This window comes from Penicillium soppii (assembly GCF_028829465.1).
Source record: "Penicillium soppii strain IBT 18220 chromosome Unknown utg000005l, whole genome shotgun sequence".
Classification (NCBI taxonomy): domain Eukaryota; kingdom Fungi; phylum Ascomycota; class Eurotiomycetes; order Eurotiales; family Aspergillaceae; genus Penicillium; species Penicillium soppii.
Genome location: NW_026643235.1, coordinates 1,018,612 through 1,042,518, shown reverse-complemented (window position 1 = coordinate 1,042,518; position 23,907 = coordinate 1,018,612). Strand labels below are relative to the sequence as shown.

The following is a 23,907-nucleotide window of genomic DNA, read 5'->3' as shown; positions in this document are numbered from 1 at the left end:
TTCAACAGCGCATCAACCATGACATGTTCTGTGATAGGCGTGTTGGAATGAGGTTTAAAATTTTTACTTTTTTCCGTGGAAATTAAAATGTAATTGAATTTGTGCCTTTTTTTTGGAAAGGATCACGTTGGTTGTTTTTTTGGATGTATGCTTCGATATATATTGTCCCTAGTGCATAGCTATGCGGACACCAATTCATAGATTGTCACTTTTCTTGATCACATTTTACCTAGAGAAATCAAGATATTGACACAAGGACCTTTATCTATATAGTCTAGAACTAACTATTGACAATTACAAACATGGTATAGCAGTTGCTCTGTTATTGGACGTGGCCCAAGCCAGCACGTGGTGGAAGCCGCAGGATCTCCAAATCAAAATCCACGAGGCGAGCATAGTTATTTTGATCGCAGAAGAGAGCGAGAGAAACATGGCCGATGGCTTCATGTATCCATGGCACCAGCCCTGGCGCGGTGGTGCCCAGGGCTCAATGTATTTGACATGTGTGAGCCAGAAGAATCCGACAGCGGCAAACAAGTCGGGATGCGAGACCGATTATCAATTCAGAATGCCACGAGAAGCGCGACCGTCCAAGATTGCAATCTATTGTCTTCACTGAAATCCAGCCGACTCAATATCTCGACGAGATATGTACCAACTTTAGCATGGCATGGTCGATATCGTATAACGACAAGGCACAGGCACTACCACTGCCCGAAGCTCTGCAGGGAAGAGCGAAAAATCGAGTACCGGGATTGATACAATATCTTTTCACCCCTCGTCCCCTTCAACAGCGAACAGAATCTTCAGCCAGAGACTGCACCCGCGGCACCCAATAACAATTTCGCCATGTTCTGCCTCTCTCTCCAGATCCTCCTCGGTAACCGAAAACCCGCGCTCATCACCACACCGGCAACCACGGTACCAGAGGTCGCCGTCGTCGCCCTCGTCACACGCAAGATCCTCTAAATCCACAATCTCCAGCCCAGTATGAAAAACGTCCCCGGTCTTCTCCCGCTCTGCAACCTTAAGCCTATCCAACCGGAGAGCGCGATCATATTCGGCGCGGAGGACGGGGTCTGCGATGGTCTTGTAGGCGGTAGTGATTTGGTCGATGGTATAAGGAACGCGCGGATCGGTACTGGCTGGGGTTTTGGACGAAGAAGCCGATCCGTTTTCCGTCTCCGTTGCAACAGTAGCGGCTTTATCAGGGTGGTGTCTCAGCAATGCCTTGTGGTATGCAAGCTTGATCTGCTGTTTCGAGGGTGCCGTAGATGAAGACCCCGTGAAAGGCAGCGCAAGAATTTCATAAAAGTCCATCGTTGCAGTTGTCCTTGTCATGCTGGCGACGGATGTTCCTGCTCTTTGCGTGTGGACGTATCTTGCTTGCGCTCCCGTTCCTCGAGTCCTGTGGCCAGTCGGAGGTGCGCGCACCAGGTTTCAATGACGCCCCAGGCTCTAGCGGGGAGGTCCAACCGCTTGGTTTACAAGGATATTGAGAATCTGGGGTAGTAGCGTTGGAAAGCGGGGTTGGTGAGCTTTGTTGTCTTGGTGCGAGTTTTTTGACGTTCAAAAATGGCGGGTCTGCCCTGGCACGCCACTTTGGGTCAGGGAGTCCCGGATCCCATACTTCTCAACTCCAATATTTGGAGATTCCTTCTTTGTTCAATTATATGCCTCTCTATGTTGAAGAATGTAATTTCAAACAAGATGTGATTTACGAGACATTACCTGCTCTACAAACAACCCGCGGGTAGCTCTGCCATCCCTCACTAACATAGGGAGGTGAATAAGACTAGCATCCGGTGGAAAACTGTATGCCACAGACACAACAATGCACAGAGTGAAAGGAATTCTAACATTTTATCGAAATATATATAAAATCTCAGTGAGTGATGACTCGGATATCAAGACAGGGAAAGAAAAGCTGGGACAGAAATCGGAAGCGACTCTAGAGCGAGTTGTTTTTACTCGGAGGTCTTGAAGACAAATCGGTCCTCGGGCTTGACCTGGAAAGGCACACCGAGCTCAAGGAGCTTAACAAAGACATCAGAGAACTCCTTGAAGAAGACTTCGCTGTCCTTTCCATAGCGCTCGACGTGCTGCTTGAAGCCCTTATCCTTGATGAGAGCCATATCAGTGGGCAACATCATCAGAGTGGAGGTACTCTTGTCAGTGAACTGAACAGGGCCGTTCCACTTCTTCTGGGTCCACTTCTCCTCAATCAGGAGACGGAAGAACTCGTTGCTGAACACAGTTGGGCTGAAGTTCCAGGGGCCGTCGAAACCGGAGCGGTCGGTGTGGCAGCGGCCCAGCGCGTGAGCGCCAATCAGTGCAACCATCTCGCGGTCATCGAAGCCCATGCGGCCGAAGATGTCGCGGATGTGACGGTGGCCCTGGGCGGCGTCGGGCAGACGGCCGTCGGGAGTGCATGCAGCAACCTCCTTATCCTGACGGCCGGGTCTCCAGGGAATGGTGGGGCCACCAAGTTCTTGAATGGCACAAGCACCACCCAGAGTCCACAAATCGGAGTGCGAGATCCAGGGGAACTGGGCCTTGATGGGCTCGAGGAAGTCACGGGCAATCTTGAGGCCGGCGTTGGCGCCGTGGTCCGACTCAGGGGCGAATCTCATAGTAGCACCGTTGCTGCCTCCGGTGTTGGTTTCCTTGTCGTAGGTACCGCTGGCGTGCCATGCGAGACGAACGAGGACCTATTGAACACAGCGTGTATTAGCGATTTGAACCGTGGAACCCCACAAACAGGAGTTGCAAACTTACGGGGCCATAGCTGCCGTCATCATAATCGGTCTCGTCGGCCAGACGCTTGGCGATAGCGTCGTACACCTTCTGGTAATCGGCCTGGGTGGGAACGAAGGGGCCCTTGGGGGAGGCACCGTTCAGGTAGTAGTACACACCACCAGCACCGAGGGCACCGAGACCGAAAGCCCAGATACTGAAGGAGGACGAGCTAGGTTTCTCAGAGCCAGCCTCAGAGGAATATCCACGGCGAGCAGAGGCGCGGATGTGCTGAGGGATGGCAAATCGGGTGCTGCGCACGGCAGGACGGAAGGAGGAGGTGGCCGGGGTTGAGCGCAAGAAGGCCCGGGAAGCAGTTCTGGCAGCGGAAGCCATTGTGAGACAAGAGGTATGGAAGAGAAAGTCTAATAAGTCTACTGGGGTTTCACAAAAGAAAGAAAGGATGGTCAAGGTGAGTACAAGCACAGAAGAGGAGAAGGGAAGAAGTCGGGAGGCATTTGTACCACACAACGCATGCTTCAGGGCTATCAGGTCTAATACTTCGGTACTATTACAGAAGCTGATGGAATCACAGCCAATCAAGGGGGCCACATATACCATTTGCCTCGGCGCTTCGACACATCTCCGCATTCTACTGCATCCCCAGGTTTCTTCTTCCTACTGTTTATCTTTGGTTTTTTCCGGGTTTTTTCTGGATTTCTCGATATTCCTGATCAAATTGACGATATCTACATACCCCATTGGCAATTGTTTCTTAAATTTTGGACGATTTGGAACATATTCGAATCATAACCCCTATGGCATTATTAACAGCAAAACGCTGTTTGGCCGCTGAAGACCCACTACGGATCCCTCCGACCTGCTTACTTCTCCGAACAGTCTGGCTCCCGAGGTCTCGAGTCAAGGTCTTGATAAGCAATAGGAATCTAGATATGTACGTACCTTGTATGTAGATAGAGCTCCAAGGCTAGATGTATATGATCGAACAAGATAGGATCTAACCATGGGTTTACAGAATACATTTGGTTCCCTTCAACTGTGGTACTATAACATCGCTACAGAACCTACATGTATACAGCTGTCGCTAGTATAACCGCAGAGTACATCGTACATTTATAACCAATCAATTGAAATCGATTTGTGTAGTGGCAGTCAGATATGGACAGCATCAACAGGTTGTAAGTTTTTCGGCATGAGGACATCAATTATCTGATAGCAAAACGCCCTCGCTATTCTATAATGATTATTCGGGATGTGGACCGAAAATATCAATCACTCATTAGGTATTGCTCAGGAGATGAAATACTACAGTAAGGCCAATCACATGTGGATAAAGAACAACTTATGATGCTATTACTAAAGATAAATTTCAAGAGAAACAATGTATGAAGTATATTATTTGGGATGTCCGTCGTAAAAAAGTCCTGCAGTTCAATAGATGTGAACACCAGGGTGGAGTAGACGCAGCTCTGCTAAAAACTGTTTGGTTTTGATATTCCACGAACGAACGTTATAAAAACACCCATGAGACGTCCAGTGCCAATAATCAGGCACCACGCGGGTTATGTGGTTTTGAGTGTAAGAGTAATTAATTCAAGTACTGGAACAATCATCAACATTAAATGATTTGAGATCAAGACTTGAGTTCAGAACTCTTTTCATACTCTTGATATGATTGAAGGAGAAAAGATTTGCAAAGTGAAAAGAAAAGATTTTATGTGAATCCGAATGGCACGTGAGCAGCTAGCGCAGTCACATGACCACATGGATCCCTTTATGTGTCGAATTTTTTTGCGCAATTTTATTTCCTTTTTTTCTTTACACTTAATACCTCGAACGCATAATCAACCGCCAATTCCTCATTATCATAGGATGGTTGGTCATATTGGCGTACTAGAAGAAATTCCTGAACAGTGTAATTGCTCCTCAACGGTTCCAATGGGCTTCGGCTTGGAGGCGCAGTGGTAGATGCGAGTCACTTGCTGTTCGGAGACATCTCCAACCCAAGTAGTGTTTATTATATTGTACATGCACTGAGCGGAATAGCCAGAAGAGCCCATTCGTGTCTCGGTCTTATAAATGGTTTAGACGACCCCACTGCCGAACTCTAGGACATTTTGAAGTTATATCGAGAACCACGAGAGCACAATGATATTGCCAATTCCTCAGTCTGGAATATTCACTTGAATCCTTAATCATTATTCCGTACACCAATCTGCAATTCCAATGAAGCTATATATGTATATGTATGGATGTAAGCTCAGGAACCTGAAAAGTCCACATTGTGTCCATCTGTTGCCCCTCGCGGAATGAACATCAGAGACAACTGAATTTCTCCGCCCGGAACCTGATTTCTTCCCCTATTCTCTCATTTTTGGTTTGTTTTGCTGCCACTCCTTTTTTTTTTTTGTTCTTGTTCTTGTAATTGTATATTTTATATTTGCATTATGCCGTCAGGTATCAGCAAGCGCCAGCAGGCGCGGAATGAAAAGACCCTTGCGGAACTGATCCGGACCGTTCCTGGCAATGACCGATGTGCCGATTGCGATGCCTTGACCCCAGGTTCGTTCCCCAGTATCTCTGCATGAAAGATCACAGACTAATAATGGTTTGATAGGATGGGCAAGCTGGAACGTATGACGCTGCTCAATGTACTTCTCGAAATAACAAAAAAACTGACACCGTCTTCTACAGATGGGTATCTTCCTTTGCATGCGTTGCGCCGCTTTGCACCGAAAGTTGGGCACACATATTTCCAAGGTCAAGTCATTGAGTATGGACACCTGGACCTCAGAGCAGGTTGATGTGAGTGCGACAACTCAATTCAACATGGCACGCGAGCTGACACATGGGTTTACTAGAACATGAAATCGCATGGCAACCTCCTCATGAACAAGATCTATAACCCGAAAGGCACCAAGCCGGCCATCCCTACCGACGTCGACGAGGCCGATGCGTGCATGGAGAGATTTATCAGACAGAAGTATCAACACCGTTCATTGGAAAACGGGAAACCTAAGCCCCCCAGCCGAGAGGATTCGAGTTACTCCAACCTCAGAGCCATGTCGCCCGTGGAGTCAAGGATACCAAAGGACTACAACATATCCCCAGAGGGATCCCCTCCTCCACTTCCGCCCAAGACTGGCAAATTCTTTAAGTTCGGTCTTCGGTCGTCATCCTCCACTTCGAACCTTCGCCGATTCGGCAGTAGCAAGCCAAAGGTTACGTCGCCTACTTCGGACAATGGAGCTTGGTCACCACCACTGCCAACGAGGAAGACTACGGGTCTCGGCGCACCTGTTGCCGATGTGACAACGGCATCTTTTGAAGCTAAAATGGCGGCATTGCAGGAGATGGGATTCACAAATGACCGACGGAACGAAATGGTACTCAAGGGACTGCATGAAGACTTGGACCGAGCTGTTGAAACCCTAATCCGATTGGGTGAAGGGAGCACCCCCGTTTCGAGGTCGAGGACTCCAGCTGGTGCATCCGCACGCGCGGTGACGCCGAAACCCGAGACCTCCAAACAACTCCCGAAGACATCTGACAGCTCATTCCCTGATATGCCTTCGAACAATCCATTTGACCGGGCAGTCTCAAACCCCGTACCCCAGCAAACCCAGACCGCTTCATACAACCCATTCGATCGTCCAAACCAGATGCAAGCATCTGCGCAACCATTAGAATCCTCTTTCCAAAACCTGCAGGTTTCCCAGCCGTTATTCCCGCACTCTACTGGTGGATATCCGAACCAGGCAAGTTCTGTGCAGCAGTATGCATACCAGCAGCCTCTTACGCCCCAAATGGCATCAACCTTCTCTCAGTCGCTCTATGTTGCATCTCCCCAGCCAATGGACAACAGCTATAATCCATTCGACCAGCCAGTACCGCAGCAGCAGCAGCAGCAGCAGCCACAGCCGCAGGGCGGCTTGGCCAGTCAGTCTTACCCCAATCCCAGTGCGCCGCAGACGAACCCTTTCTTCAACGCTGCATCGCAGAGCCAAACCATGCAGCCGCACGCACAGCAAATGGGTCCCTCGGCGCCGACACTTGGTGCAGCAAACACCCCTCAACATGCGAATACCATGCCAATGCCTTCTACCTCACCGTTTGGTGCCTCGCCATTTGGATCTGCTCCTTTCCAAGGACAGCAGCAGCAGCAACAACAGACGCAACAGCAGGCGCCGAATTCTGCTCTCGGGTCTTACAACCCCTTCCAGCAGGGGCCGACGGTAAACATCCCACAAAGCACTAGTGGCTTCCCTGGTCAATTGCAGTCGAACTTGCAACCCCAGCAACCGCAACATCTCATGCCCCAACCCACAGGGCAAATGGACAAAAACAGCATTCTTTCATTGTACAATATGGGCCCCGCACAGTCTAATATCCCACCTGTCCCTCAGCAGACCCAGCAACATCAGCAACATCAGCAATACCAGCAATCCCAAGTACAACCTACCACGGGGATGAATTCATTCCCCCAACCAACAAACCCATACGCCTCCATGACTCAAAACCAGCAGGGCACAAATACCCAGCAACAAAACCAAACTCATCAATACTTTCAGCCCCCAAACCCGGCTGCTAATGCCCAGCCCGCCACAACCAACAATCCATTCTTTGGTACCGCCTCCGCAGGAGCACCCGCCGCCCCTTCGACAGGGGCTGGCTCCGGACTTGCCGCCCAAGCCGGCATCAACCCATACCAGCAGCAACAGCAATCTCCAGGGCTAGGAATTGGCGGCATCAATGGCCAAAACGGAACAGCCAGCGTTGGCCCGGGAGCGAACACCTCCCCATTCGCGGGACAAAATGCATCCCCCTTCCCGGGCATGGCTCCTCCATTCGCAAGCACAAACAAGTCTCCCTTCTCCGGCCCGCCTCCTGCAACCTCGGCCTTTAGAGGAACACACATGAGCCAGCCGAGTGTGGACGTGAGTGGGCTGCAGAACGGTCGACACAGCCCTGATGCTTTCGCCAGTCTGAGTGCTCGGTATGGTTAAGCTTGAACGAAATTTTGCATCGTCTCGTATTCCTCTTTTGGAATTCGGCCTAGAGTCATAATCAGGGTCGAAAAATGTGCACATTGACATTCTTTTTAATTTTTTTTTTATACCGATACTGATACTGATAATGAACTTGGATATAGAAGATTGACGAAGACGTGTTACGCGCGTGCATGTCCGGCGCATCTGATTCCCATTGTCTGCCTGCCTCTCACTTGATTAGTTTTTTTATTCTGTTTCATTTTATTTTACTGTCTGTTTTGGTGTCTACTCTGTACACAAAAAGATTTCTTTGGTTCCGGGTTAGCGAGTCAGAAGGGTACATAGGTTACATGTCTTGGTTCTGGTCACTCCGACCTCAAATTTAATGAATTACCTATTGATTAGCACGGATTATAGTGGGATAGTAAGAGAAGTATATAGATCTATATATCCAGAGAGAAGAAAAAAAAAAGAAAAGCCAAGGGAAGCAGAAGGTATCCAAGCATAATGGAGAAGCGTAATCTTCGCAGCACAATCAGATATTACACGGTATTACTAGACATCCCAAAGGCCATCCATCAAAAGCCAAGCAAGAGCGGTGATTTTAAGAGAAAAGTTCCCGCTCGGTCGGTCTCCTCTTCTTAGGCGTCAACCAATCCGGAACCCAGCGCGTCCACCAGGAAGACTGCTGCGCGAGTCCAATTCTAGCCAAAAAGGTTTCCCAGCGCGACTTTTGCCTCCAAGGCCAAGCAAACGAGAATCTCGCCGGCTTTGGCGAAAAGCGCGCCTGTATCGCACGGCGCCACGAATCGAAGGTCGAAGTCGACGGGGACGAAGCAGTCGACGGAAGAAGAGCCTTCCAGCCGCGCTTTTGCTGGTTGCTCGCTTGCTTCGCGAACGATGCTACAATGCGGTCGAATTGCATGTCTCGACTTTGCTGGATGCGGCGGTGGTGCTCCTCGCGCCAGTCGTCTTGCTCTTGCGTGTCGAGACACCAGACGACGATGTCGCCGCGTCGCCGCCAGTCATCATGCCAGTCGGTGTTGTGCGTGCGCCAGCATTCGTCGTATGAGGAGGCGCGCAGTAGGGTTCGGAGAGTTGGCTCAAGCTGTGCGAAGAAGATGAGGTAGTCGGGCCATTCGTGTAGCTCTGGGTCGGGGTTCTCTTCTTTCAAGGTGTAGCTGGGTTTTCGGGGGGTATATCGGAGGCCGCCGGCCATGTTCTCGCGTAGGAACTTGGCTGGATCGTCATAAAATTGATCTGCTTCGTCTCGGTATTCGGCCTTTTGGGTTGCTTTCATATTGATTGGTGGTTCGCAGGAAAGGGCCCATGCGTTTATTGTTGGATATACTAGATGTGAGCGCCAGGGGGTGCTGTGGCATGGCATTAAAAAGCCAGCGGAGATCCCCACTTGTGTAACTGATTCTGGGATTTCCTTTGTTGATTGCACGCCATGGAGCTCATGTTGTTGGCGGAGATAGGAGAGTACGCTTAATGGACCTCTTGCATGGTAGAGCGTAGTGTATAAAGCAACAACCACATTGGCAAGCACCAGAAAGATTAAAATCAGCCGTCGGGGTTGATGGCGTGGGTAAGTCGGGGAGGAGATAGCTGGGTAGAAAAATTGTACCAAAGGCGGGGCGGCCAGGATGTGCAGCAAGGGCAGCAATGGGTATATAAAGCGTACCTCCTTGTGTGAGATCAAGGAGAGAGCAAGCGGCATCACAACACAGACAGTCGCCAATTGGACTCGGATCGCCGACTGCACGTGGTCTCCCACGGAGGAATTGCGAGTTTTCAACGTTTGATACAGACCAATAACGGCAAAAGGCAACAGCGTGGTGAGTAGAAGTGGATATCCCTCAGTGGCATAGTAGTGCCAATTATTGCTTCCATAGAAGACAGCCAGTGACTGTGCGATGTTGAAGTATAGGAACCTGAGCGGGGGAAAGGTCCAAAATCCATAGAAGAGACGATCCGCAATGGAGGATACTGCTAGGATCGCCGATCTGCCAAATGAAAAGGTCAGCTGGTCCTTGTTCAAGTTGCTCAAAAGACATACCCGCAAATTATAACTTCAGCAATAAGAACTCTGCGTTGGGCCCAAGAGGTCCGCAGCCAAGCGATGCTGGCCAGAGTTGCCCAAATCAGAATGTTGGTTGGTCGCAGGATACATGCGAGCGCCGCTAGCGGTAAGCATTTGTGGAGGCTGCAAGGCGCGTCAGCGGCTGCGATCATCATGCTGGATAACCAGTCGTACCGATGGATCAGACTTCGACTTCGGTCTGTGCCCTTCTTTTGGCCGGTGATTTTATCGCGGCCATTGCCGACCGTAGAGCTCGCCGACCATTGCCATGGCCAAAGATCCAATGCGACGATGGTGAGTGTAGTTTCGAGGCAATTTGACAGTGTCCTGGTTGAGCAAAACCATTGCCAGGGATTGAGGACTGTGGCAGCCAGCTATTAAACAATCAACATATGTTCGGTTGGGGGGTTCGTAAAAGAACCCTCAGACACGCGACCCATAACCACATACCGTTGCCCAAGCTCCACGAGAATCATCTCCATAGACGCGAACCGCAAACCTCCAAGTGTAGAAATCACCGATAGCCGAGATAACGGCCTGCGCTGTCTTCGGGGCGGCAATCAGGAGCTCCGCACGCGTTGCAGGAGAAACGTGAAGAAACGCTGCGAGGTAGTGCGAAGCTTTGTAAAGGGCAGCAAAGAGTAGAGGGTGTAGTGAAGATCGTAGTTGGTTTCGCCATTCCTAGAAGCGGATGAAAGGTTAGGCTCCCACACATTTTGGATGCGATCGCATTCACTCACCCAGGTTATCCAGGCCCCTTGGTCCTCGCCGAATGCAATTTTCCAAGCGGGTTCTAATGACTGAAAGTATTCGTCTGGCTGGAAAAAGGTCCGGACGGCAAAAGCATTGACGAGACGGTAGGCGATGAGTAGGAGGAGGATGTTTTGGGTGGGTGCGCGAGGGGGTTGATGCATAGGCCGACGCGGCGAATATGGTATAGACATGATCAAGACGGAAAAGAGGTTGAGTACTCATTCAATCGTGCATTGCGCACAAAGTCTGTGAACGTGGGCATGCGCGTGTGAGGGAGATTTTGGTGATTGCGGAGGTTGAACGAACTCCGCCGAACTACTTGTACGTTCTAGGTAGTAATTACATCAATATCATTCCTTTTTTTAATTCATACACTTCTTTGTTTTCTGTATACTCCGTCGTAGTGAGATTTAAATTTCAATTCTCTTTTATCAATGAGGATATAGATAATAGATTATAATTGCCTTACTGTATGTAGCACACCTCTTTCCCATCAACTGGCTAATATACTCCTTTGGTAACCGAACTATGACGCGCAGGTCTACCCCGGCCTTAATTCTCTCTTCGACTTACCTGATTGAAACTAGACTAATAGTTAATATCAACCGGACCGGCATAATCCCGGACCATAAATACAAAGAAAAAAAGTAGAAAACGAATCAGAAAGAAGGAAAAACAAAGGAAATGGGGCTTTTAGGGTAATCCTGCGCATAGGGAACAGAGTCGGCACGACCTGTACTTAACGGTCAAGAGGTAACTGGGTCTAACACTTAACGGCATAGCGGCTGTATATACGCCACAATGGAATTCCGATCCTCTCCTTACTTATAGTCATTCAATTTCTCTTTTCTTTGTGTTCTTGTTCTTTTTCCTTTAATCAATTTCTCCTTTGTACGATCCGCTTCTCCCATATTAGCGCAATCATGGCAACCAACGGCTCTTTCTCCCACTACCATGCGGCCACTTCTGCTGAGGCTATTGAGTCTGAGAAGCAATATGCTGCTCACAATTACCACCCCCTTCCCATTGTCTTTGCCCGGGCTCAAGGTACCACAGTTTGGGACCCCGAAGGTCGTGAATACCTCGACTTCCTCTCTGCCTACTCCGCTGTAAACCAAGGTCACTGCCACCCCAAATTGGTCGCTGCCCTCGTGGATCAAGCTTCTCGCGTCACTCTGAGCTCCCGCGCATTCTACAATGATGTATTCCCCCGCTTTGCTAAGTTTGTCACGGAATACTTTGGATTTGACATGGTCTTGCCCATGAACACCGGTGCCGAGGCCGTCGAGACCGGTATCAAAATTGCCCGTAAATGGGGATACAAGGTCAAGGGCATTCCGGAAAACCAGGCCCTTGTGTTGAGTGCTGAGAACAACTTCCACGGTCGTACGGTGAGTGCCTGTGATGGGTAACACATGTGAGATGTACGTTGGTGGCTGACTCTAGCCCCCTTGCATTAGTTCGCCGCTATTTCCTTATCTTCCGACCCCGAGTCTCGCGAACACTACGGTCCTTATCTGCCCGGTATCGGATGCACAATTCCAGGAACCACAAAGCCCATTGCCTACAATGATAAGGCTGCTCTGCGCGAGGCATTCGAGGCTGCCGGCCCCAACCTGGCCGCTTTCCTCGTCGAGCCCATCCAGGGTGAGGCAGGTATTGTTGTACCAGACCCGGATTACCTGCTGGAGGCTCGCGCCCTTTGCGATAAGCACAACGTGCTTCTAATCTGCGATGAGATCCAAACCGGCATTGCCCGCACGGGTAAGCTGCTGTGCCACGAGTGGAGCGGAATCAAGCCCGACCTTGTCTTGCTCGGCAAGGCTATCTCGGGCGGTATGTACCCGGTTTCGTGTGTGCTGGGCAGCAGAGACGTCATGCTCACTGTCGAGGCTGGTACCCACGGTTCGACCTACGGTGGTAACCCTCTCGGGTGTGCAGTTGCTATTCGCGCCCTTGAGGTTGTGCGCGAGGAGAATATGGTTGAGCGCGCAGAGACGCTCGGTCACTTGTTCCGGGATGGCCTTGCAGCTATTCAGAGCCCGCTCATTCAGTCAGTGCGCGGCAAGGGTCTGCTCAATGCTATTGTCATCGATGAGTCCCAGGCAAATGGTCACTCTGCTTGGGATCTGTGCATGTTGATGAAGGAGAAGGGTTTGCTGGTACGTATTTGATCTTACTGAGTTTGCTTTGCAGTCGACTGACTTCATATCTCAGGCCAAGCCCACCCACCAGAACATCATCCGCCTTGCTCCCCCTCTGGTGATCACCGAGGAGGAAATCCAGAAGGCTCTCGACATTATCAAGTCGGCTGTGAACGAGCTTCCCAAACTCAATGGCTCAGACGAGGACCACGTCATTCCTCCCCCGGAGAAGAAGGCCAAGATCGGTCTTGAGAATTAGATACGTTCAGGCGGAAGAGCAAGCTTCACACAGAGGTAAATCGCAACCGCAACCGCGACCGCAACCCCCAAAGCCGCATGGCGGATCCACGATCTGCCGTAGGCCATGCATCTGCTGCTGTAGAGCTGGCACCTTCATATTCCTATTGGATGCAAGCAGAGATGACCGGACAGCCCTACACAGGAAGGGGGGTTTTTTTTTAAAAAAAAAAACCTGTTCTGAATCGGCTTGTTTCCCCACGACTTACGATTGTATGCTTTTTTTTTCGGCTCAAAATGTATGCCATAGCAAAGAATAGATTATACAAATTGTGATTTGGCCCTGCAGTAGTCCTCGGCTACCCCCGTATCTATTTCCAACGGAATTATCCTCCCCAACTCATATAGAGCCCTGAAACCGAAATGGATTATTAATCCAGTGAATTTTTTACTTCGGCCAACGGCATCAGGAAAGCCGGGACTCCGTTCCCCGATGCTAAGCTATATACAGACATGTTCCAGGTCCAACATCGTATGCTAAACGAATGCGAGGCTTGCTTCTATGGCTCGACCGCCATTATCTCCGATTCTGATTGCTTCGTTAATTTTCTTAGATGTTTGAAGCTTAGCCTCGGATATTACCCGGTACTAACTAGTCCCTTTTATAAGGCTCCTCCGCATCAGATTTGGGTTACATTTCTCTAAAATTTGTCCTTCTATACCCGCACATTATCTGCATATCTGCATATTTGCATATTTGCAGATCTCTTTATATGTGTTAATTCGTAACTCATCACTCTGCGAAAACGCCTGTCCGCGTGCAGCATTCCACATACCTCTTTATCGGCCCCACATTTACATCAAATCCATACCCGCTTTTCCCTTCTCTTTCTCTCCCTTCTTGTATATTTGTATCTTGACGGCCATTCTCCGAGTGCCAGAGCCTCATAATGTCCGCCCCCGAGCCACTACAACAAGTAGTGGTAGCGGATAATGAGAAGCTCCAGGCGCACGCCTCAAGCTCGAGATCAACATCCAACGACGAAGCCAAGGCCCCCAAAGTGGACGTGAAAAAGAAAAAATGGTATCGAAGACTCAATCCTTTGCGATTGCAGAAGACACCACCAGTCCCGACGGAGCGATCTGTGTCACATGAATACGGTGCTTCATTCTTCAGCATCATCACGTTCCAATGGATGTCGCCATTGATGAAGGTTGGGTATCTGCGACCACTCGAGCTGCAAGATATCTGGACTGTGAATCCGGACCGAACCGTTGAGGTATTGTCTGGCCGACTAGACGCTGCGTTGGAAAAGCGCAACCAGAGTGGGGCCAATCGTCCGCTGGTCTGGGCCTTGTACGACACATTCCGATTTGAATTTCTGCTCGGCGGTATTTGCCAGCTGTTCAGTTCGCTTTTGATGGTCTTTGCGCCATATTTGACGAGGTATTTGATCGCTTTTGCGACGGAGGCTTATGCCGCGCAACATGCTGGCCATGCGGCTCCTCATATCGGCCGTGGTATGGGGTTTGTCGTTGGAATTACCTGTATGCAGGCGCTGCAGAGCTTGTGCACGAATCAGTTCTTGTTTCGGGGCCAGATGGTCGGTGGTCAGATTCGCGCGGTTCTCATTTCTCACATTTTTAATAAGGCTATGAAGCTGTCTGGCCGTGCGAAGGCCGGCGGTCAAGCGACATCCGAAGAAGTCAAGGCGCTAGAAGCCACCAAAGATGCTCTTCTCAACCCCGAGGAGAAAAATAAGAAGAAATCTCAAGAGAAGGACAAGAAGAAGGCAAAGCCTGGTGCCGGGCTTACTGCACCGGATGGAGTTGCTGGTGATGGTCGGGGATGGAACAATGGCCGCATTACCGCTCTCATGAGCATTGACGTGGATCGAGTCAACCTGGCCATGGGAATGTTCCATATGATCTGGACAGCACCTATTTCTATCATTGTGACATTAGTTCTTCTCTTAGTCAACCTTGGCTACAGTTGCTTATCTGGTTACGCGCTGCTTGTATTCGGCGTTCCATTCTTGACTTTCGCCGTGAGATCTCTGATTGTGAGACGACGCAACATCAACAAGATCACCGACCAACGGGTTTCCTTAACCCAAGAAATTCTGCAAGCTGTACGATTTGTCAAGTTCTTCGGCTGGGAGAGCAGTTTTTTGGGCCGCCTGAAAGAAATTCGCGGCCGGGAAATTCGTTCCATTCAGACTTTGCTGGCAATTCGAAATGCCATTCTGTGCATTTCAATGTCTATCCCGACGTTTGCTTCGATGCTCGCTTTCATTACCTACTCGCTCACAAACCACAACTTGGATCCCGCACCAATCTTCTCGTCACTGGCTCTCTTCAACTCTCTGCGCATGCCGTTGAATCTCCTTCCCCTAGTTATCGGCCAAGTCACCGATGCTTGGACGGCTTTCAATCGGATCCAGGATTTCCTTCTTGCAGAAGAACAAAAGGAAGATATTGAGCGAGACGAGGGCATGAAAAATGCTATTGAGATGGAAAACGCCTCCTTCATTTGGGAGCGTCTTCCGACAGACGAGAAAGATGCAACCAAGGCCGAGAAGAAGGCAGCCGCACGCGAGCAAAAAGAAAAGTCAGCCTCCGGACAGGGCGACACAGCTAAAGAAACTGCCATTGAGCCATTCAAACTCAACAATATGACATTCGAAGTTGGTCGAAATGAGCTTCTCGCCGTGATCGGAACAGTAGGCTGTGGCAAGAGCTCCTTGCTTTCAGCCTTGGCAGGTGACATGCGTGTGACTGGTGGAACTGTCCGACTGAGCACCACACGTGCATTCTGCCCGCAATATGCCTGGATCCAGAACACATCTGTGAAAAACAACATTCTATTTGGAAAAGAATATAACGAGTCATGGTATGAAAAAGTGATTGATGCATGCGCCCTGAAGCCGGATCTTGAAATCCTCCCGAATGGCGACCAAACTGAAATCGGAGAGCGAGGTATTACCGTCTCTGGCGGACAGAAGCAACGCCTGAACATTGCCCGCGCAATCTACTTCAATGCAGAACTTGTTCTAATGGATGATCCGCTGTCAGCCGTCGATGCACACGTCGGCCGCCACATCATGGATAAGGCTATCTGTGGCCTACTCAAGGACCGCTGCCGAATTTTGGCCACACATCAGCTACACGTGCTCAGTCGATGCGACCGGATCATTGTCATGGACGAAGGGCGGATCAATGCTGTTGACACGTTTGATAATCTCATGCGTGACAATGAGGTCTTCAAGAGATTGATGTCCACTTCTCGACAGGACGATATGCAAGAGGAAGAGACCGAGGCTGTCGACGAAGTGGCCGAAGAAAAGGCGGATGAGATTGCAAGCCCCAAGAAGGCCGTTGCCGCAAAACCAGTCACTGCGTTGATGCAGCAAGAAGAAAAGGCCACCTCCTCTGTCGGGTGGAGTGTATGGAAGGCCTATATCCGAGCATCCGGGAGCTATTTCAACGCCCTTTCGGTGTTCATCTTACTCGGTCTTGCAAATGTTGCCAACATTTGGACCAGTCTGTGGCTTTCCTACTGGACTTCTAACAAGTACCCGGCGCTTTCAATGGGCCAGTACATTGGAATCTATGCAGGACTGGGTGCGTCATTCGTTCTCCTGATGTTCCTCTTCTCAACCTACATGACGACTTGTGGTACGAACGCCAGCAAGACTATGCTTCAACGCGCCATGACTCGTGTGCTTCGTGCACCCATGAGCTTCTTTGATACAACCCCACTCGGACGAATCACCAATCGCTTCTCGAGGGATATCCAGGTCATGGATAATGAGCTTTCGGACGCCATGCGAATTTACGCTCTAACGATGACTATGATTATTTCCATCATGATCTTAATTATCGTGTTCTTCTACTATGTGAGTCACTCGTCCGTTAAATCGTGACTGTATGTAAAGGGCGTCGTGCTAACCTGTCTAGTTTGTCATCGCGCTTGTCCCCCTGTTTATTCTGTTCCTGCTAGCTTCAAACTACTACAGAGCATCCGCCCGTGAGATGAAGCGCCACGAGGCCCTACTGCGATCAACGGTTTATGCCAAGTTCGGCGAAGCCATTACCGGTGTTGCATGCATTCGAGCATATGGCGTGGAAAGTGAATTCCGACGCAGCATTCGCGACTCCATTGATGTGATGAACGGGGCATATTTTCTGACTTTCTCCAACCAACGTTGGCTCAGCGTTCGCCTCGACGGTGTGGCTGTTGCATTGGTTTTCGTGACTGGTGTTTTGGTGGTCACATCTCGCTTCAATGTCTCCCCCAGTATCTCTGGGCTGGTCTTGTCTTACATCCTGGCTATCGCACAGATGTTGCAGTTCACAGTCCGTCAGCTGGCCGAGGTTGAGAACAACATGAACGCCACTGAACGAGTTCATTACTATGGCACCGAGCTAGAGGAAGAGGCGCCTTTGCACCAAACAGAGGTCGCAGCAAGCTGGCCCGAGAAGGGTTGCATCGAATTCAAAGATACGGAGATGCGGTATCGTGCCGGCTTGCCGCTGGTCCTGAAGGGCCTCTCCATGGACGTCCAAGGAGGGGAGCGGATCGGTATTGTTGGTCGCACGGGTGCTGGAAAGTCTAGTATCATGTCTGCACTTTTCCGCCTCACGGAGCTATCGGGAGGTAGCATCAAAATCGATGGCATCGACATTTCTACCGTCGGTCTCCACGACCTTCGATCCCGCCTTGCCATCATTCCCCAAGACCCAGCCCTATTCAAGGGCACCATCCGATCAAACCTGGACCCATTCAACGAACATAACGACTTGGAACTATGGTCTGCACTCCGCAGCGCATACCTAATAGGCCAAGAGACAGAGGTCGAAGACGAGGACCCTTCTAGCGAGCCTCCCAGCGGAACCACCACCCCAGCGATAGGTGATGGCAAATCACGCACGGCAACCAAGCTTACCCTCGAGTCGCCTGTTGACGAAGAGGGACTTAATTTCTCCCTCGGCCAACGGCAACTGATGGCGCTTGCGCGCGCGCTGGTTCGCAAGGCACGCATCATCGTCTGTGACGAAGCAACCTCTTCTGTTGACTTCGAGACGGACCAGAAGATCCAGCGCACCATGGCCCAGGGCTTTGAGGGAAAGACTTTGTTGTGTATCGCGCATCGCTTGCGTACGATTATTGGCTACGATCGCATCTGCGTCATGGATCAGGGTCAGATCGCTGAGATGGATACGCCTGTCGCGCTGTGGGATAAGCCGGACGGCATCTTTCGTGCGATGTGCGATCGCAGTGGAATAACGCGCGAGGACATTCTCGGTTCGGATTGAGGACTTGATCGGCTTTCGTCTCAAGTATTTAATTTCCTCACTGCATATATAATAAAAGTAATTGATAATACATACAACAATTTCATGATTCCACGGCTTTGTTTTTCCCCTTTCCCGATCTATTGAAAACTCCCAGTTCAAAACGAACAAACCATTATAGAACCGAAAAAGTACACATTTCCACTCACTCTTTATCCAACTCACAAACCAACTCCATCCCCAAATTCCGCATCATCCCTTCCACCCCAGCCTCTGTCCACCCATCAACATCCCTCTGATCCAACTCAACCTTCTCCTCCTCCTCCGACAAACTCCCAACCGGCAATCCCGTAAACTTAACCGCCAACCCCGGCGCCGTCCCAACAACCCTCATCCTCAACCCCGTCAAAACACCCCGCAAATGATCCGCCGCCTTCCCGCCACCCCGCGACCCATATGAAACAATACCCGCAGGCTTCCCCTTCCACTCAAAGAAGAGGTAATCAAGCGCATTCTTCAGACTTGCCGGTATACTCCAGTTATACTGCGGCGTGACGAAGATGAATGCGTCGTATTGCCGCACGACCGCTGACCAGGCCCGCGTGTGCGCTTTGCTGTAGTGCGGAGTCGGGTCGCTTGCTGGGAGGCTGGCGGGAATCACGGATTCGTCGTAGAGCGGAAGGGATTGTTTTGCTAGGTCGAGGATTTCGAAGGTGATGTGTCGCGGGTCTGTGTCTGTCTCTGTTGTGCTGTGGTTTGTTGGGATTGTCGGGTCGTTGGTTAGGACGTCATAGACGTACTGCGTGACTGTAGGGTTGAGGCGCGGGCGGCGGGTGCTGCTGGTTACGATTGCCACGCGTTTGGGGGGCATGGTGAGTAATTTGTGGAATGATAGAGGTGTAGTGTTGTTTAAAGTGAATTGCCTCTCAAGAGTGGAATTTTTGCTCTTGGGTTGTTCACGGTTGTCGGATATAATCTCGGAGATAACGCCTCGGACTCGTTTGCAGATCGCAATCGCCGAGCAATCTTCTTCGTACGCTAGTCCTACATTCGTAGCTTTACAGCCTAATGGTCATTCAAATGAGTTAAGAGAGCTGGCTGGACGAACTTGCTTTTCCTACTACGTCCTAGCATGTTGTCCGTTTAGTCGTTGGTGTAGTACGTACCAGTTCACACACCCACACACACACATACACACCCACCTGGAAATGGACGAGAGACGGGGCGATCCAATTTCAGTTGACGGTCATGAAGGAAAGCTCTTGAAAATAGAGAGGAGAGAAATATTAAGAGCAAAGGGTGAAACCAAGTTACAAGTGACTGACATCCAGATAACTCCAAAAAGAACCGAAGTTGGCCATTCTGTAAACTGATACAACAATGAGAAGCTCAGAGGAAACACACGATTTGATACCCTTCATCCACTGCATTTTTTCGTTGAACTGATTCTGATATTCCTGTCCCAACTCAATTTGGAAAGCAAAGAATATCAAGTGCAAGACATAAAGCAATGGGTTTGCCCTGAAGTGCCCACATGATCCAACACAGGATCATCTCTCCGTAGCCAATCAGCCAACATGTTAGTGCAATGATCAACATGCTCAAGATCTCCAAGCATGGTATCGAGCCGATCACCACGCATATGGACCTCATGGCCCCTTCGCAGGAGATACAAGCAATGAACCAGATGCTCGCGGATAGACGTCCAATAGCGATCCGGGTTGCGGCCGACCTCATCATAGTCCTTCATTTGCCGCGTCATTCCTTCGTCGTAGTAGTAGACAAATGGTTTGCCGTGGTTGAAAGTTGCGAACTCGTGCGTGAAGTCTCGCGGGCATTCCTTGTGAAGCCAGCAGCCGGCAAGAGGGTCATACGCGCAACCGCGGGCCTCGGCTTCGGTCGTCGAGTTCCCGCATGAATAGGTTATGCGTGGTGTTGTTGGTAGACATTGTCGCTGGCTGTTGAGCTCCACGGGGTAGACGGAGGTTCCGGTGTGTCCAGTGGAAGTGGGGGTCGCTTTCATGATCAGAACTCGGCGGAAGGGTTCGACGGTGATTGCTATGATCACAGCAGTTACTAGAAGTATTAGGACAATGAGAAGTCCTGTGATTGTGATTGTGGCCAGATTTTTTTCCAGAAATTCTTGAGCCCGACGGGTTGGTCGGTTGGTGATGGTGGCATCACTGTCTCTATCAGCGTCCACTTCTGAGACCGGCTGGTAGTCGCAGGAGAAGATTTTGTCCATTATAGCAGAATTAACGAGTGATGATATATGGATTTCTTATGAAGGGGAGGAGAAGAGGAATATCTACCTCTTGTAAGAGTAAGTAAAGCTCCGGGCTGCACATGATGGGGTTTCGAGGATTTGTCTTATTTACATGAGGATTGGGACAAAGAGTGGATGAACGGAAGTACCCTGTAGAGACTAGATCAAGGTATCAATAGAAGATTGGGTTCAAATCCACAATTAGATTGCTAGGATTTTATAGAGAACTTGTTCAAATGAAGAGGTGAATAAGAGTTGTGGCATTTGGCATAGAGCGATTGGCACAAAACAAAGAAACCTTCACCCCCACCACCCACAAATTCACTGTTTCCGGGTCATCTTCTATCACTGTATAAGGAACATGAAACGCAGAAATAATCTGCTTTATACAATATTGATGGAAAGCAGATTTTACTTGTATTTGCATTTACTTGCTGTCTATGTTTGTCATGCCAATCTAGCTATAGGTAGAGAGCTTGTTCCTCAGACATCACAGAATTTCCCCTACTAGATTATGACCCTGCATCTGAGGGCAGCAGATCTTTGGCCTCGCCGCCTACCTAGGTACTGCCCTTCGGTCATGACCTATATATGTATATTAACTACAACGACCACCGTCTTGTGTTAGCAAACCCACCACGACAATTTCTGCTCTTAATTTGTTGTTTATATCAGGCATCTATTTCGTCCCCAGTAGCCTTCATGCTCTGGAGCAAACAAGCCCATGTATATGAAGAGTTCATCAGGCAATACCAGACGAACGAAGGAATCGGGAAAGACAACGCCTGAAATCGAAAGGCATTTGAACAATCAGAAGCCCACCGAGGTGACGATTATGACGACGAAATCCCAGAATGAGACATCAACCTCACCGAATGGCTAGAGGCAAGAGCCGAACCAGCCACTCGGACAATATGCAGACACAACTGAAACTACGCTCTGTTGGCCACACATTCAACCCCTTTCCCTGTCCCAACCTGAAGTACTCAGTAAGCGTTTCGGTTCCCGAGGGTAACATCAAAGCAGTACTCAGCAAGGAACGCCTGGCTCGCGGAATACTGGAAAGTTCCAAATTTGTTTCCGTGCGGTATGGCTGCCCTTACCATGAAGGCACGCAACATAATTGGAGCATTCGGCAAGTTCCAAGAGCAGCACTCAGCAAATCACACCATTTTGGAGACGAACAAGCCTCAGGTATGTCGTCAGGGGTTCGCCTATGGTTCTGGGACTTTTCGCTGATGATTCTTTTCCCAGCCTGGAGAGGTCGCTTCGTATGCGGCCTATCTTTCAGATCATAATCTGGAGGTGGGGCATATGAATCATCACCCTGACAAGTGGCAAGATCTCTACAAACATTCCCGCGCGTGTGCCAAGTTGCTTCACGCAGAGGGTAACGTCAGCTTTGAGTTGCTTCTCTGGCAAACTTCTATGAAAGCGTTACGAACTTTGTTCGTTGATTTTTGACCGTGAGTCGGACGAGCTTCGTGGCCTGAAGGCTCACTTTGATGACTTCTCTGTCCTCATTCCAGAGAGGGTTTAAGGATGTTCGCGGTGTTCGGGGGCAATTCGCCCATGGGTCGTGGCAAATACAATAGAATTTCGGTCTTGTTTTTGCCTCTCTCGTTTGTATTTGGCGATTATCTATCGGGCATCCAAATTGAGCAGGATGAACAGGTTGCAGGGCAGAAAGCAAATCACCTGACAAATTAAGGTCGCGGGCATTGTTAAGATTGGATCTCGATTGGTGGGGCCTCGGCACAGCCGAACCCTGGAAACGGCTTAATCCCCGATCTTAGTCTACTTGGCATGCGTATATTGCTGATCCTAACATTTTGTGCACCCAGAGGATTTTTGTATGGTATATACCATCGGGTCATAATTTACGATTAGAATATAAATATTTCTACGGGATTATGCAGGCATTTATTATTAGATACGTACAGCTGCAGGCATAAGAGTCGGTGAGTTGAAAAGCTCCTGCACTCTGTCAACTATGACCTGGAATATCCGTTTTGTATCAATTCCATGTTATTCCTGAAATGACGTTGCAGTTCTCAGTGATAGTCCAGACATTCTAAAATTAGCTCTGATTCTTACTCATTCGGACTTCCCGCCATAACGGGCCCTGTCATCCTGTCTTTTGTCGAAACAATTACCAAAATCAGTAATTGGTCGAAGGTTGGACGCCTGGGGGTACTGACGTAAGTTTCATTTTGATTCTAAAAAGAGAACTTCTAAAAAGAGAACTAAGTCAATGAATTATTGTCCAACAATTCTGTAGTCATTCATAGCCATCGTGGTAGTTGGACTTTGTTCAAAAACGCCTCCCATTTTTCAAGATGACTCGAACGATGCATTTTACCGATATAGATTCAAGCAGATTTTCAACGGCAACCCTTGTAGCATCCCTGGTATTTAGACAAAATTGAAATTCATGACTACCGACTGAAACCGTTTAAAGTGACACTCAGTCAGCTTGCTTATGTCTAGATGCAAGAATATGCAAGGTAAATCGACAATAATTTAGGGATCTTCAGGATCTTCACTTCGGTTGCCCGATACTCCTTAGTGTTGGAGGCCTATCCATGGCTTAGCTTTACAATTTACTGAGACTTGCAGAGACACAGCGAATCAACTTTGTCCGCTCCTCTTAGAATTCTAGGGGCTGAAAAACTAACTGTACTGCTAATTTTTAATATAAAGACCACGAGCTCATCCGACTCAATGACTTTCTCATACAATAACTATACGATTCAACTCATAATTCAATTGTTCCTTCACTATCAACCACTCTTCTATTAATCTGCCAATCCTCTTTCAAAATGAAGTCTTTCTTCTCACTCGCCCTCTTCGCCCTGTCGGCCCTCGCCCAGAACGCCCATATCGGAGTCCCCGTTGAGGGCCAAACGGTCACCGCTGGGGAAGAGCTTATCGTGCAAGTGCAGCGTCCCGTAAGTTTTGATCCCGGCTGCATAACAACCGAATTCATTAGACTAATTAGTGCAGAACTCTCTGAGCCCATCTGTTGAAGTCGGCGTCGTAATCGGTTTCACTTCCTGTGCATCCACACCTTGCCGCAGCGCGGAGGACATTCTGGGAACTATCCTGTATAATGGACCTTTCAAGCCCGTGTACCATGAGACGAGCCTTCCCCCATACGAGAACTTCACTGTCACTGTTCCTGCTTCGGCTGCCAAGGGCAATGGCCAAATTAATGTCGCTCACGCCGCTTTGATTGGAGTAAGTTATCCGTCTCTGTCGCTTTTGCTAAACCCAGAGGATACTGATTGTGCAACTGCAGGCCGGTCCTCAGGCCTTCTTGGAGTCTCTCAACCAGACTGTGGTCGTTGTATAAATGCAGCTTCTGGTATGAGA

The 23,907-nt window shown here is 49.5% G+C and overlaps 10 protein-coding genes across 10 annotated transcripts; 5 read left to right on the top strand and 5 right to left on the bottom strand.

Moving 5' to 3' along the window:
• Window positions 1–771: 771 nt before the first annotated feature.
• On the bottom strand, window positions 772–1,341 carry N7529_005824 (uncharacterized protein; the record flags this gene model as incomplete). The annotated part of the gene is made up of 1 exon (XM_057241351.1): window positions 772–1,341. One exon carries the CDS (start codon window positions 1,339–1,341, stop codon window positions 772–774), a length of 570 nt encoding a protein of 189 aa, XP_057096710.1.
• A 626-nt stretch (window positions 1,342–1,967) lies between these two features.
• N7529_005823 (peroxidase) lies at window positions 1,968–3,132 on the bottom strand (the record flags this gene model as incomplete). The annotated part of the gene is made up of 2 exons (XM_057241350.1): window positions 1,968–2,711; window positions 2,779–3,132. 2 exons carry the CDS (start codon window positions 3,130–3,132, stop codon window positions 1,968–1,970), a joined length of 1,098 nt encoding a protein of 365 aa, XP_057096709.1.
• A 2,072-nt stretch (window positions 3,133–5,204) lies between these two features.
• Window positions 5,205–7,763, top strand: N7529_005822 (uncharacterized protein; the record flags this gene model as incomplete). Its single annotated transcript, XM_057241349.1, has 4 exons — window positions 5,205–5,319; window positions 5,375–5,391; window positions 5,452–5,562; window positions 5,619–7,763. The coding sequence occupies 4 exons, from the start codon at window positions 5,205–5,207 to the stop codon at window positions 7,761–7,763; spliced, it is 2,388 nt and encodes a 795-aa protein (XP_057096708.1).
• A 589-nt stretch (window positions 7,764–8,352) lies between these two features.
• On the bottom strand, window positions 8,353–10,778 carry gpi10 (putative glycosylphosphatidylinositol-alpha 1,2 mannosyltransferase; the record flags this gene model as incomplete). Its single annotated transcript, XM_057241348.1, has 4 exons — window positions 8,353–9,757; window positions 9,811–10,208; window positions 10,285–10,515; window positions 10,575–10,778. 4 exons carry the CDS (start codon window positions 10,776–10,778, stop codon window positions 8,353–8,355), a joined length of 2,238 nt encoding a protein of 745 aa, XP_057096707.1.
• A 732-nt stretch (window positions 10,779–11,510) lies between these two features.
• Window positions 11,511–12,990, top strand: car2 (ornithine-oxo-acid transaminase; the record flags this gene model as incomplete). Its single annotated transcript, XM_057241347.1, has 3 exons — window positions 11,511–11,978; window positions 12,048–12,749; window positions 12,805–12,990. 3 exons carry the CDS (start codon window positions 11,511–11,513, stop codon window positions 12,988–12,990), a joined length of 1,356 nt encoding a protein of 451 aa, XP_057096706.1.
• A 928-nt stretch (window positions 12,991–13,918) lies between these two features.
• N7529_005819 (ATP-binding cassette transporter YOR1) lies at window positions 13,919–18,287 on the top strand (the record flags this gene model as incomplete). Its single annotated transcript, XM_057241346.1, has 2 exons — window positions 13,919–16,867; window positions 16,929–18,287. The coding sequence occupies 2 exons, from the start codon at window positions 13,919–13,921 to the stop codon at window positions 18,285–18,287; spliced, it is 4,308 nt and encodes a 1,435-aa protein (XP_057096705.1).
• Window positions 18,288–18,471: 184 nt separating this feature from the next.
• N7529_005818 (flavin-dependent quinone reductase) lies at window positions 18,472–19,137 on the bottom strand (the record flags this gene model as incomplete). The annotated part of the gene is made up of 1 exon (XM_057241345.1): window positions 18,472–19,137. The coding sequence occupies one exon, from the start codon at window positions 19,135–19,137 to the stop codon at window positions 18,472–18,474; it is 666 nt and encodes a 221-aa protein (XP_057096704.1).
• A 618-nt stretch (window positions 19,138–19,755) lies between these two features.
• N7529_005817 (uncharacterized protein) lies at window positions 19,756–20,511 on the bottom strand (the record flags this gene model as incomplete). Its single annotated transcript, XM_057241344.1, has 1 exon — window positions 19,756–20,511. The coding sequence occupies one exon, from the start codon at window positions 20,509–20,511 to the stop codon at window positions 19,756–19,758; it is 756 nt and encodes a 251-aa protein (XP_057096703.1).
• A 1,110-nt stretch (window positions 20,512–21,621) lies between these two features.
• N7529_005816 (uncharacterized protein) lies at window positions 21,622–21,996 on the top strand (the record flags this gene model as incomplete). The annotated part of the gene is made up of 2 exons (XM_057241343.1): window positions 21,622–21,726; window positions 21,787–21,996. The coding sequence occupies 2 exons, from the start codon at window positions 21,622–21,624 to the stop codon at window positions 21,994–21,996; spliced, it is 315 nt and encodes a 104-aa protein (XP_057096702.1).
• A 1,358-nt stretch (window positions 21,997–23,354) lies between these two features.
• Window positions 23,355–23,887, top strand: N7529_005815 (uncharacterized protein; the record flags this gene model as incomplete). The annotated part of the gene is made up of 3 exons (XM_057241342.1): window positions 23,355–23,483; window positions 23,539–23,772; window positions 23,834–23,887. The coding sequence occupies 3 exons, from the start codon at window positions 23,355–23,357 to the stop codon at window positions 23,885–23,887; spliced, it is 417 nt and encodes a 138-aa protein (XP_057096701.1).
• Between the last annotated feature and the right edge of the window lie 20 nt (window positions 23,888–23,907).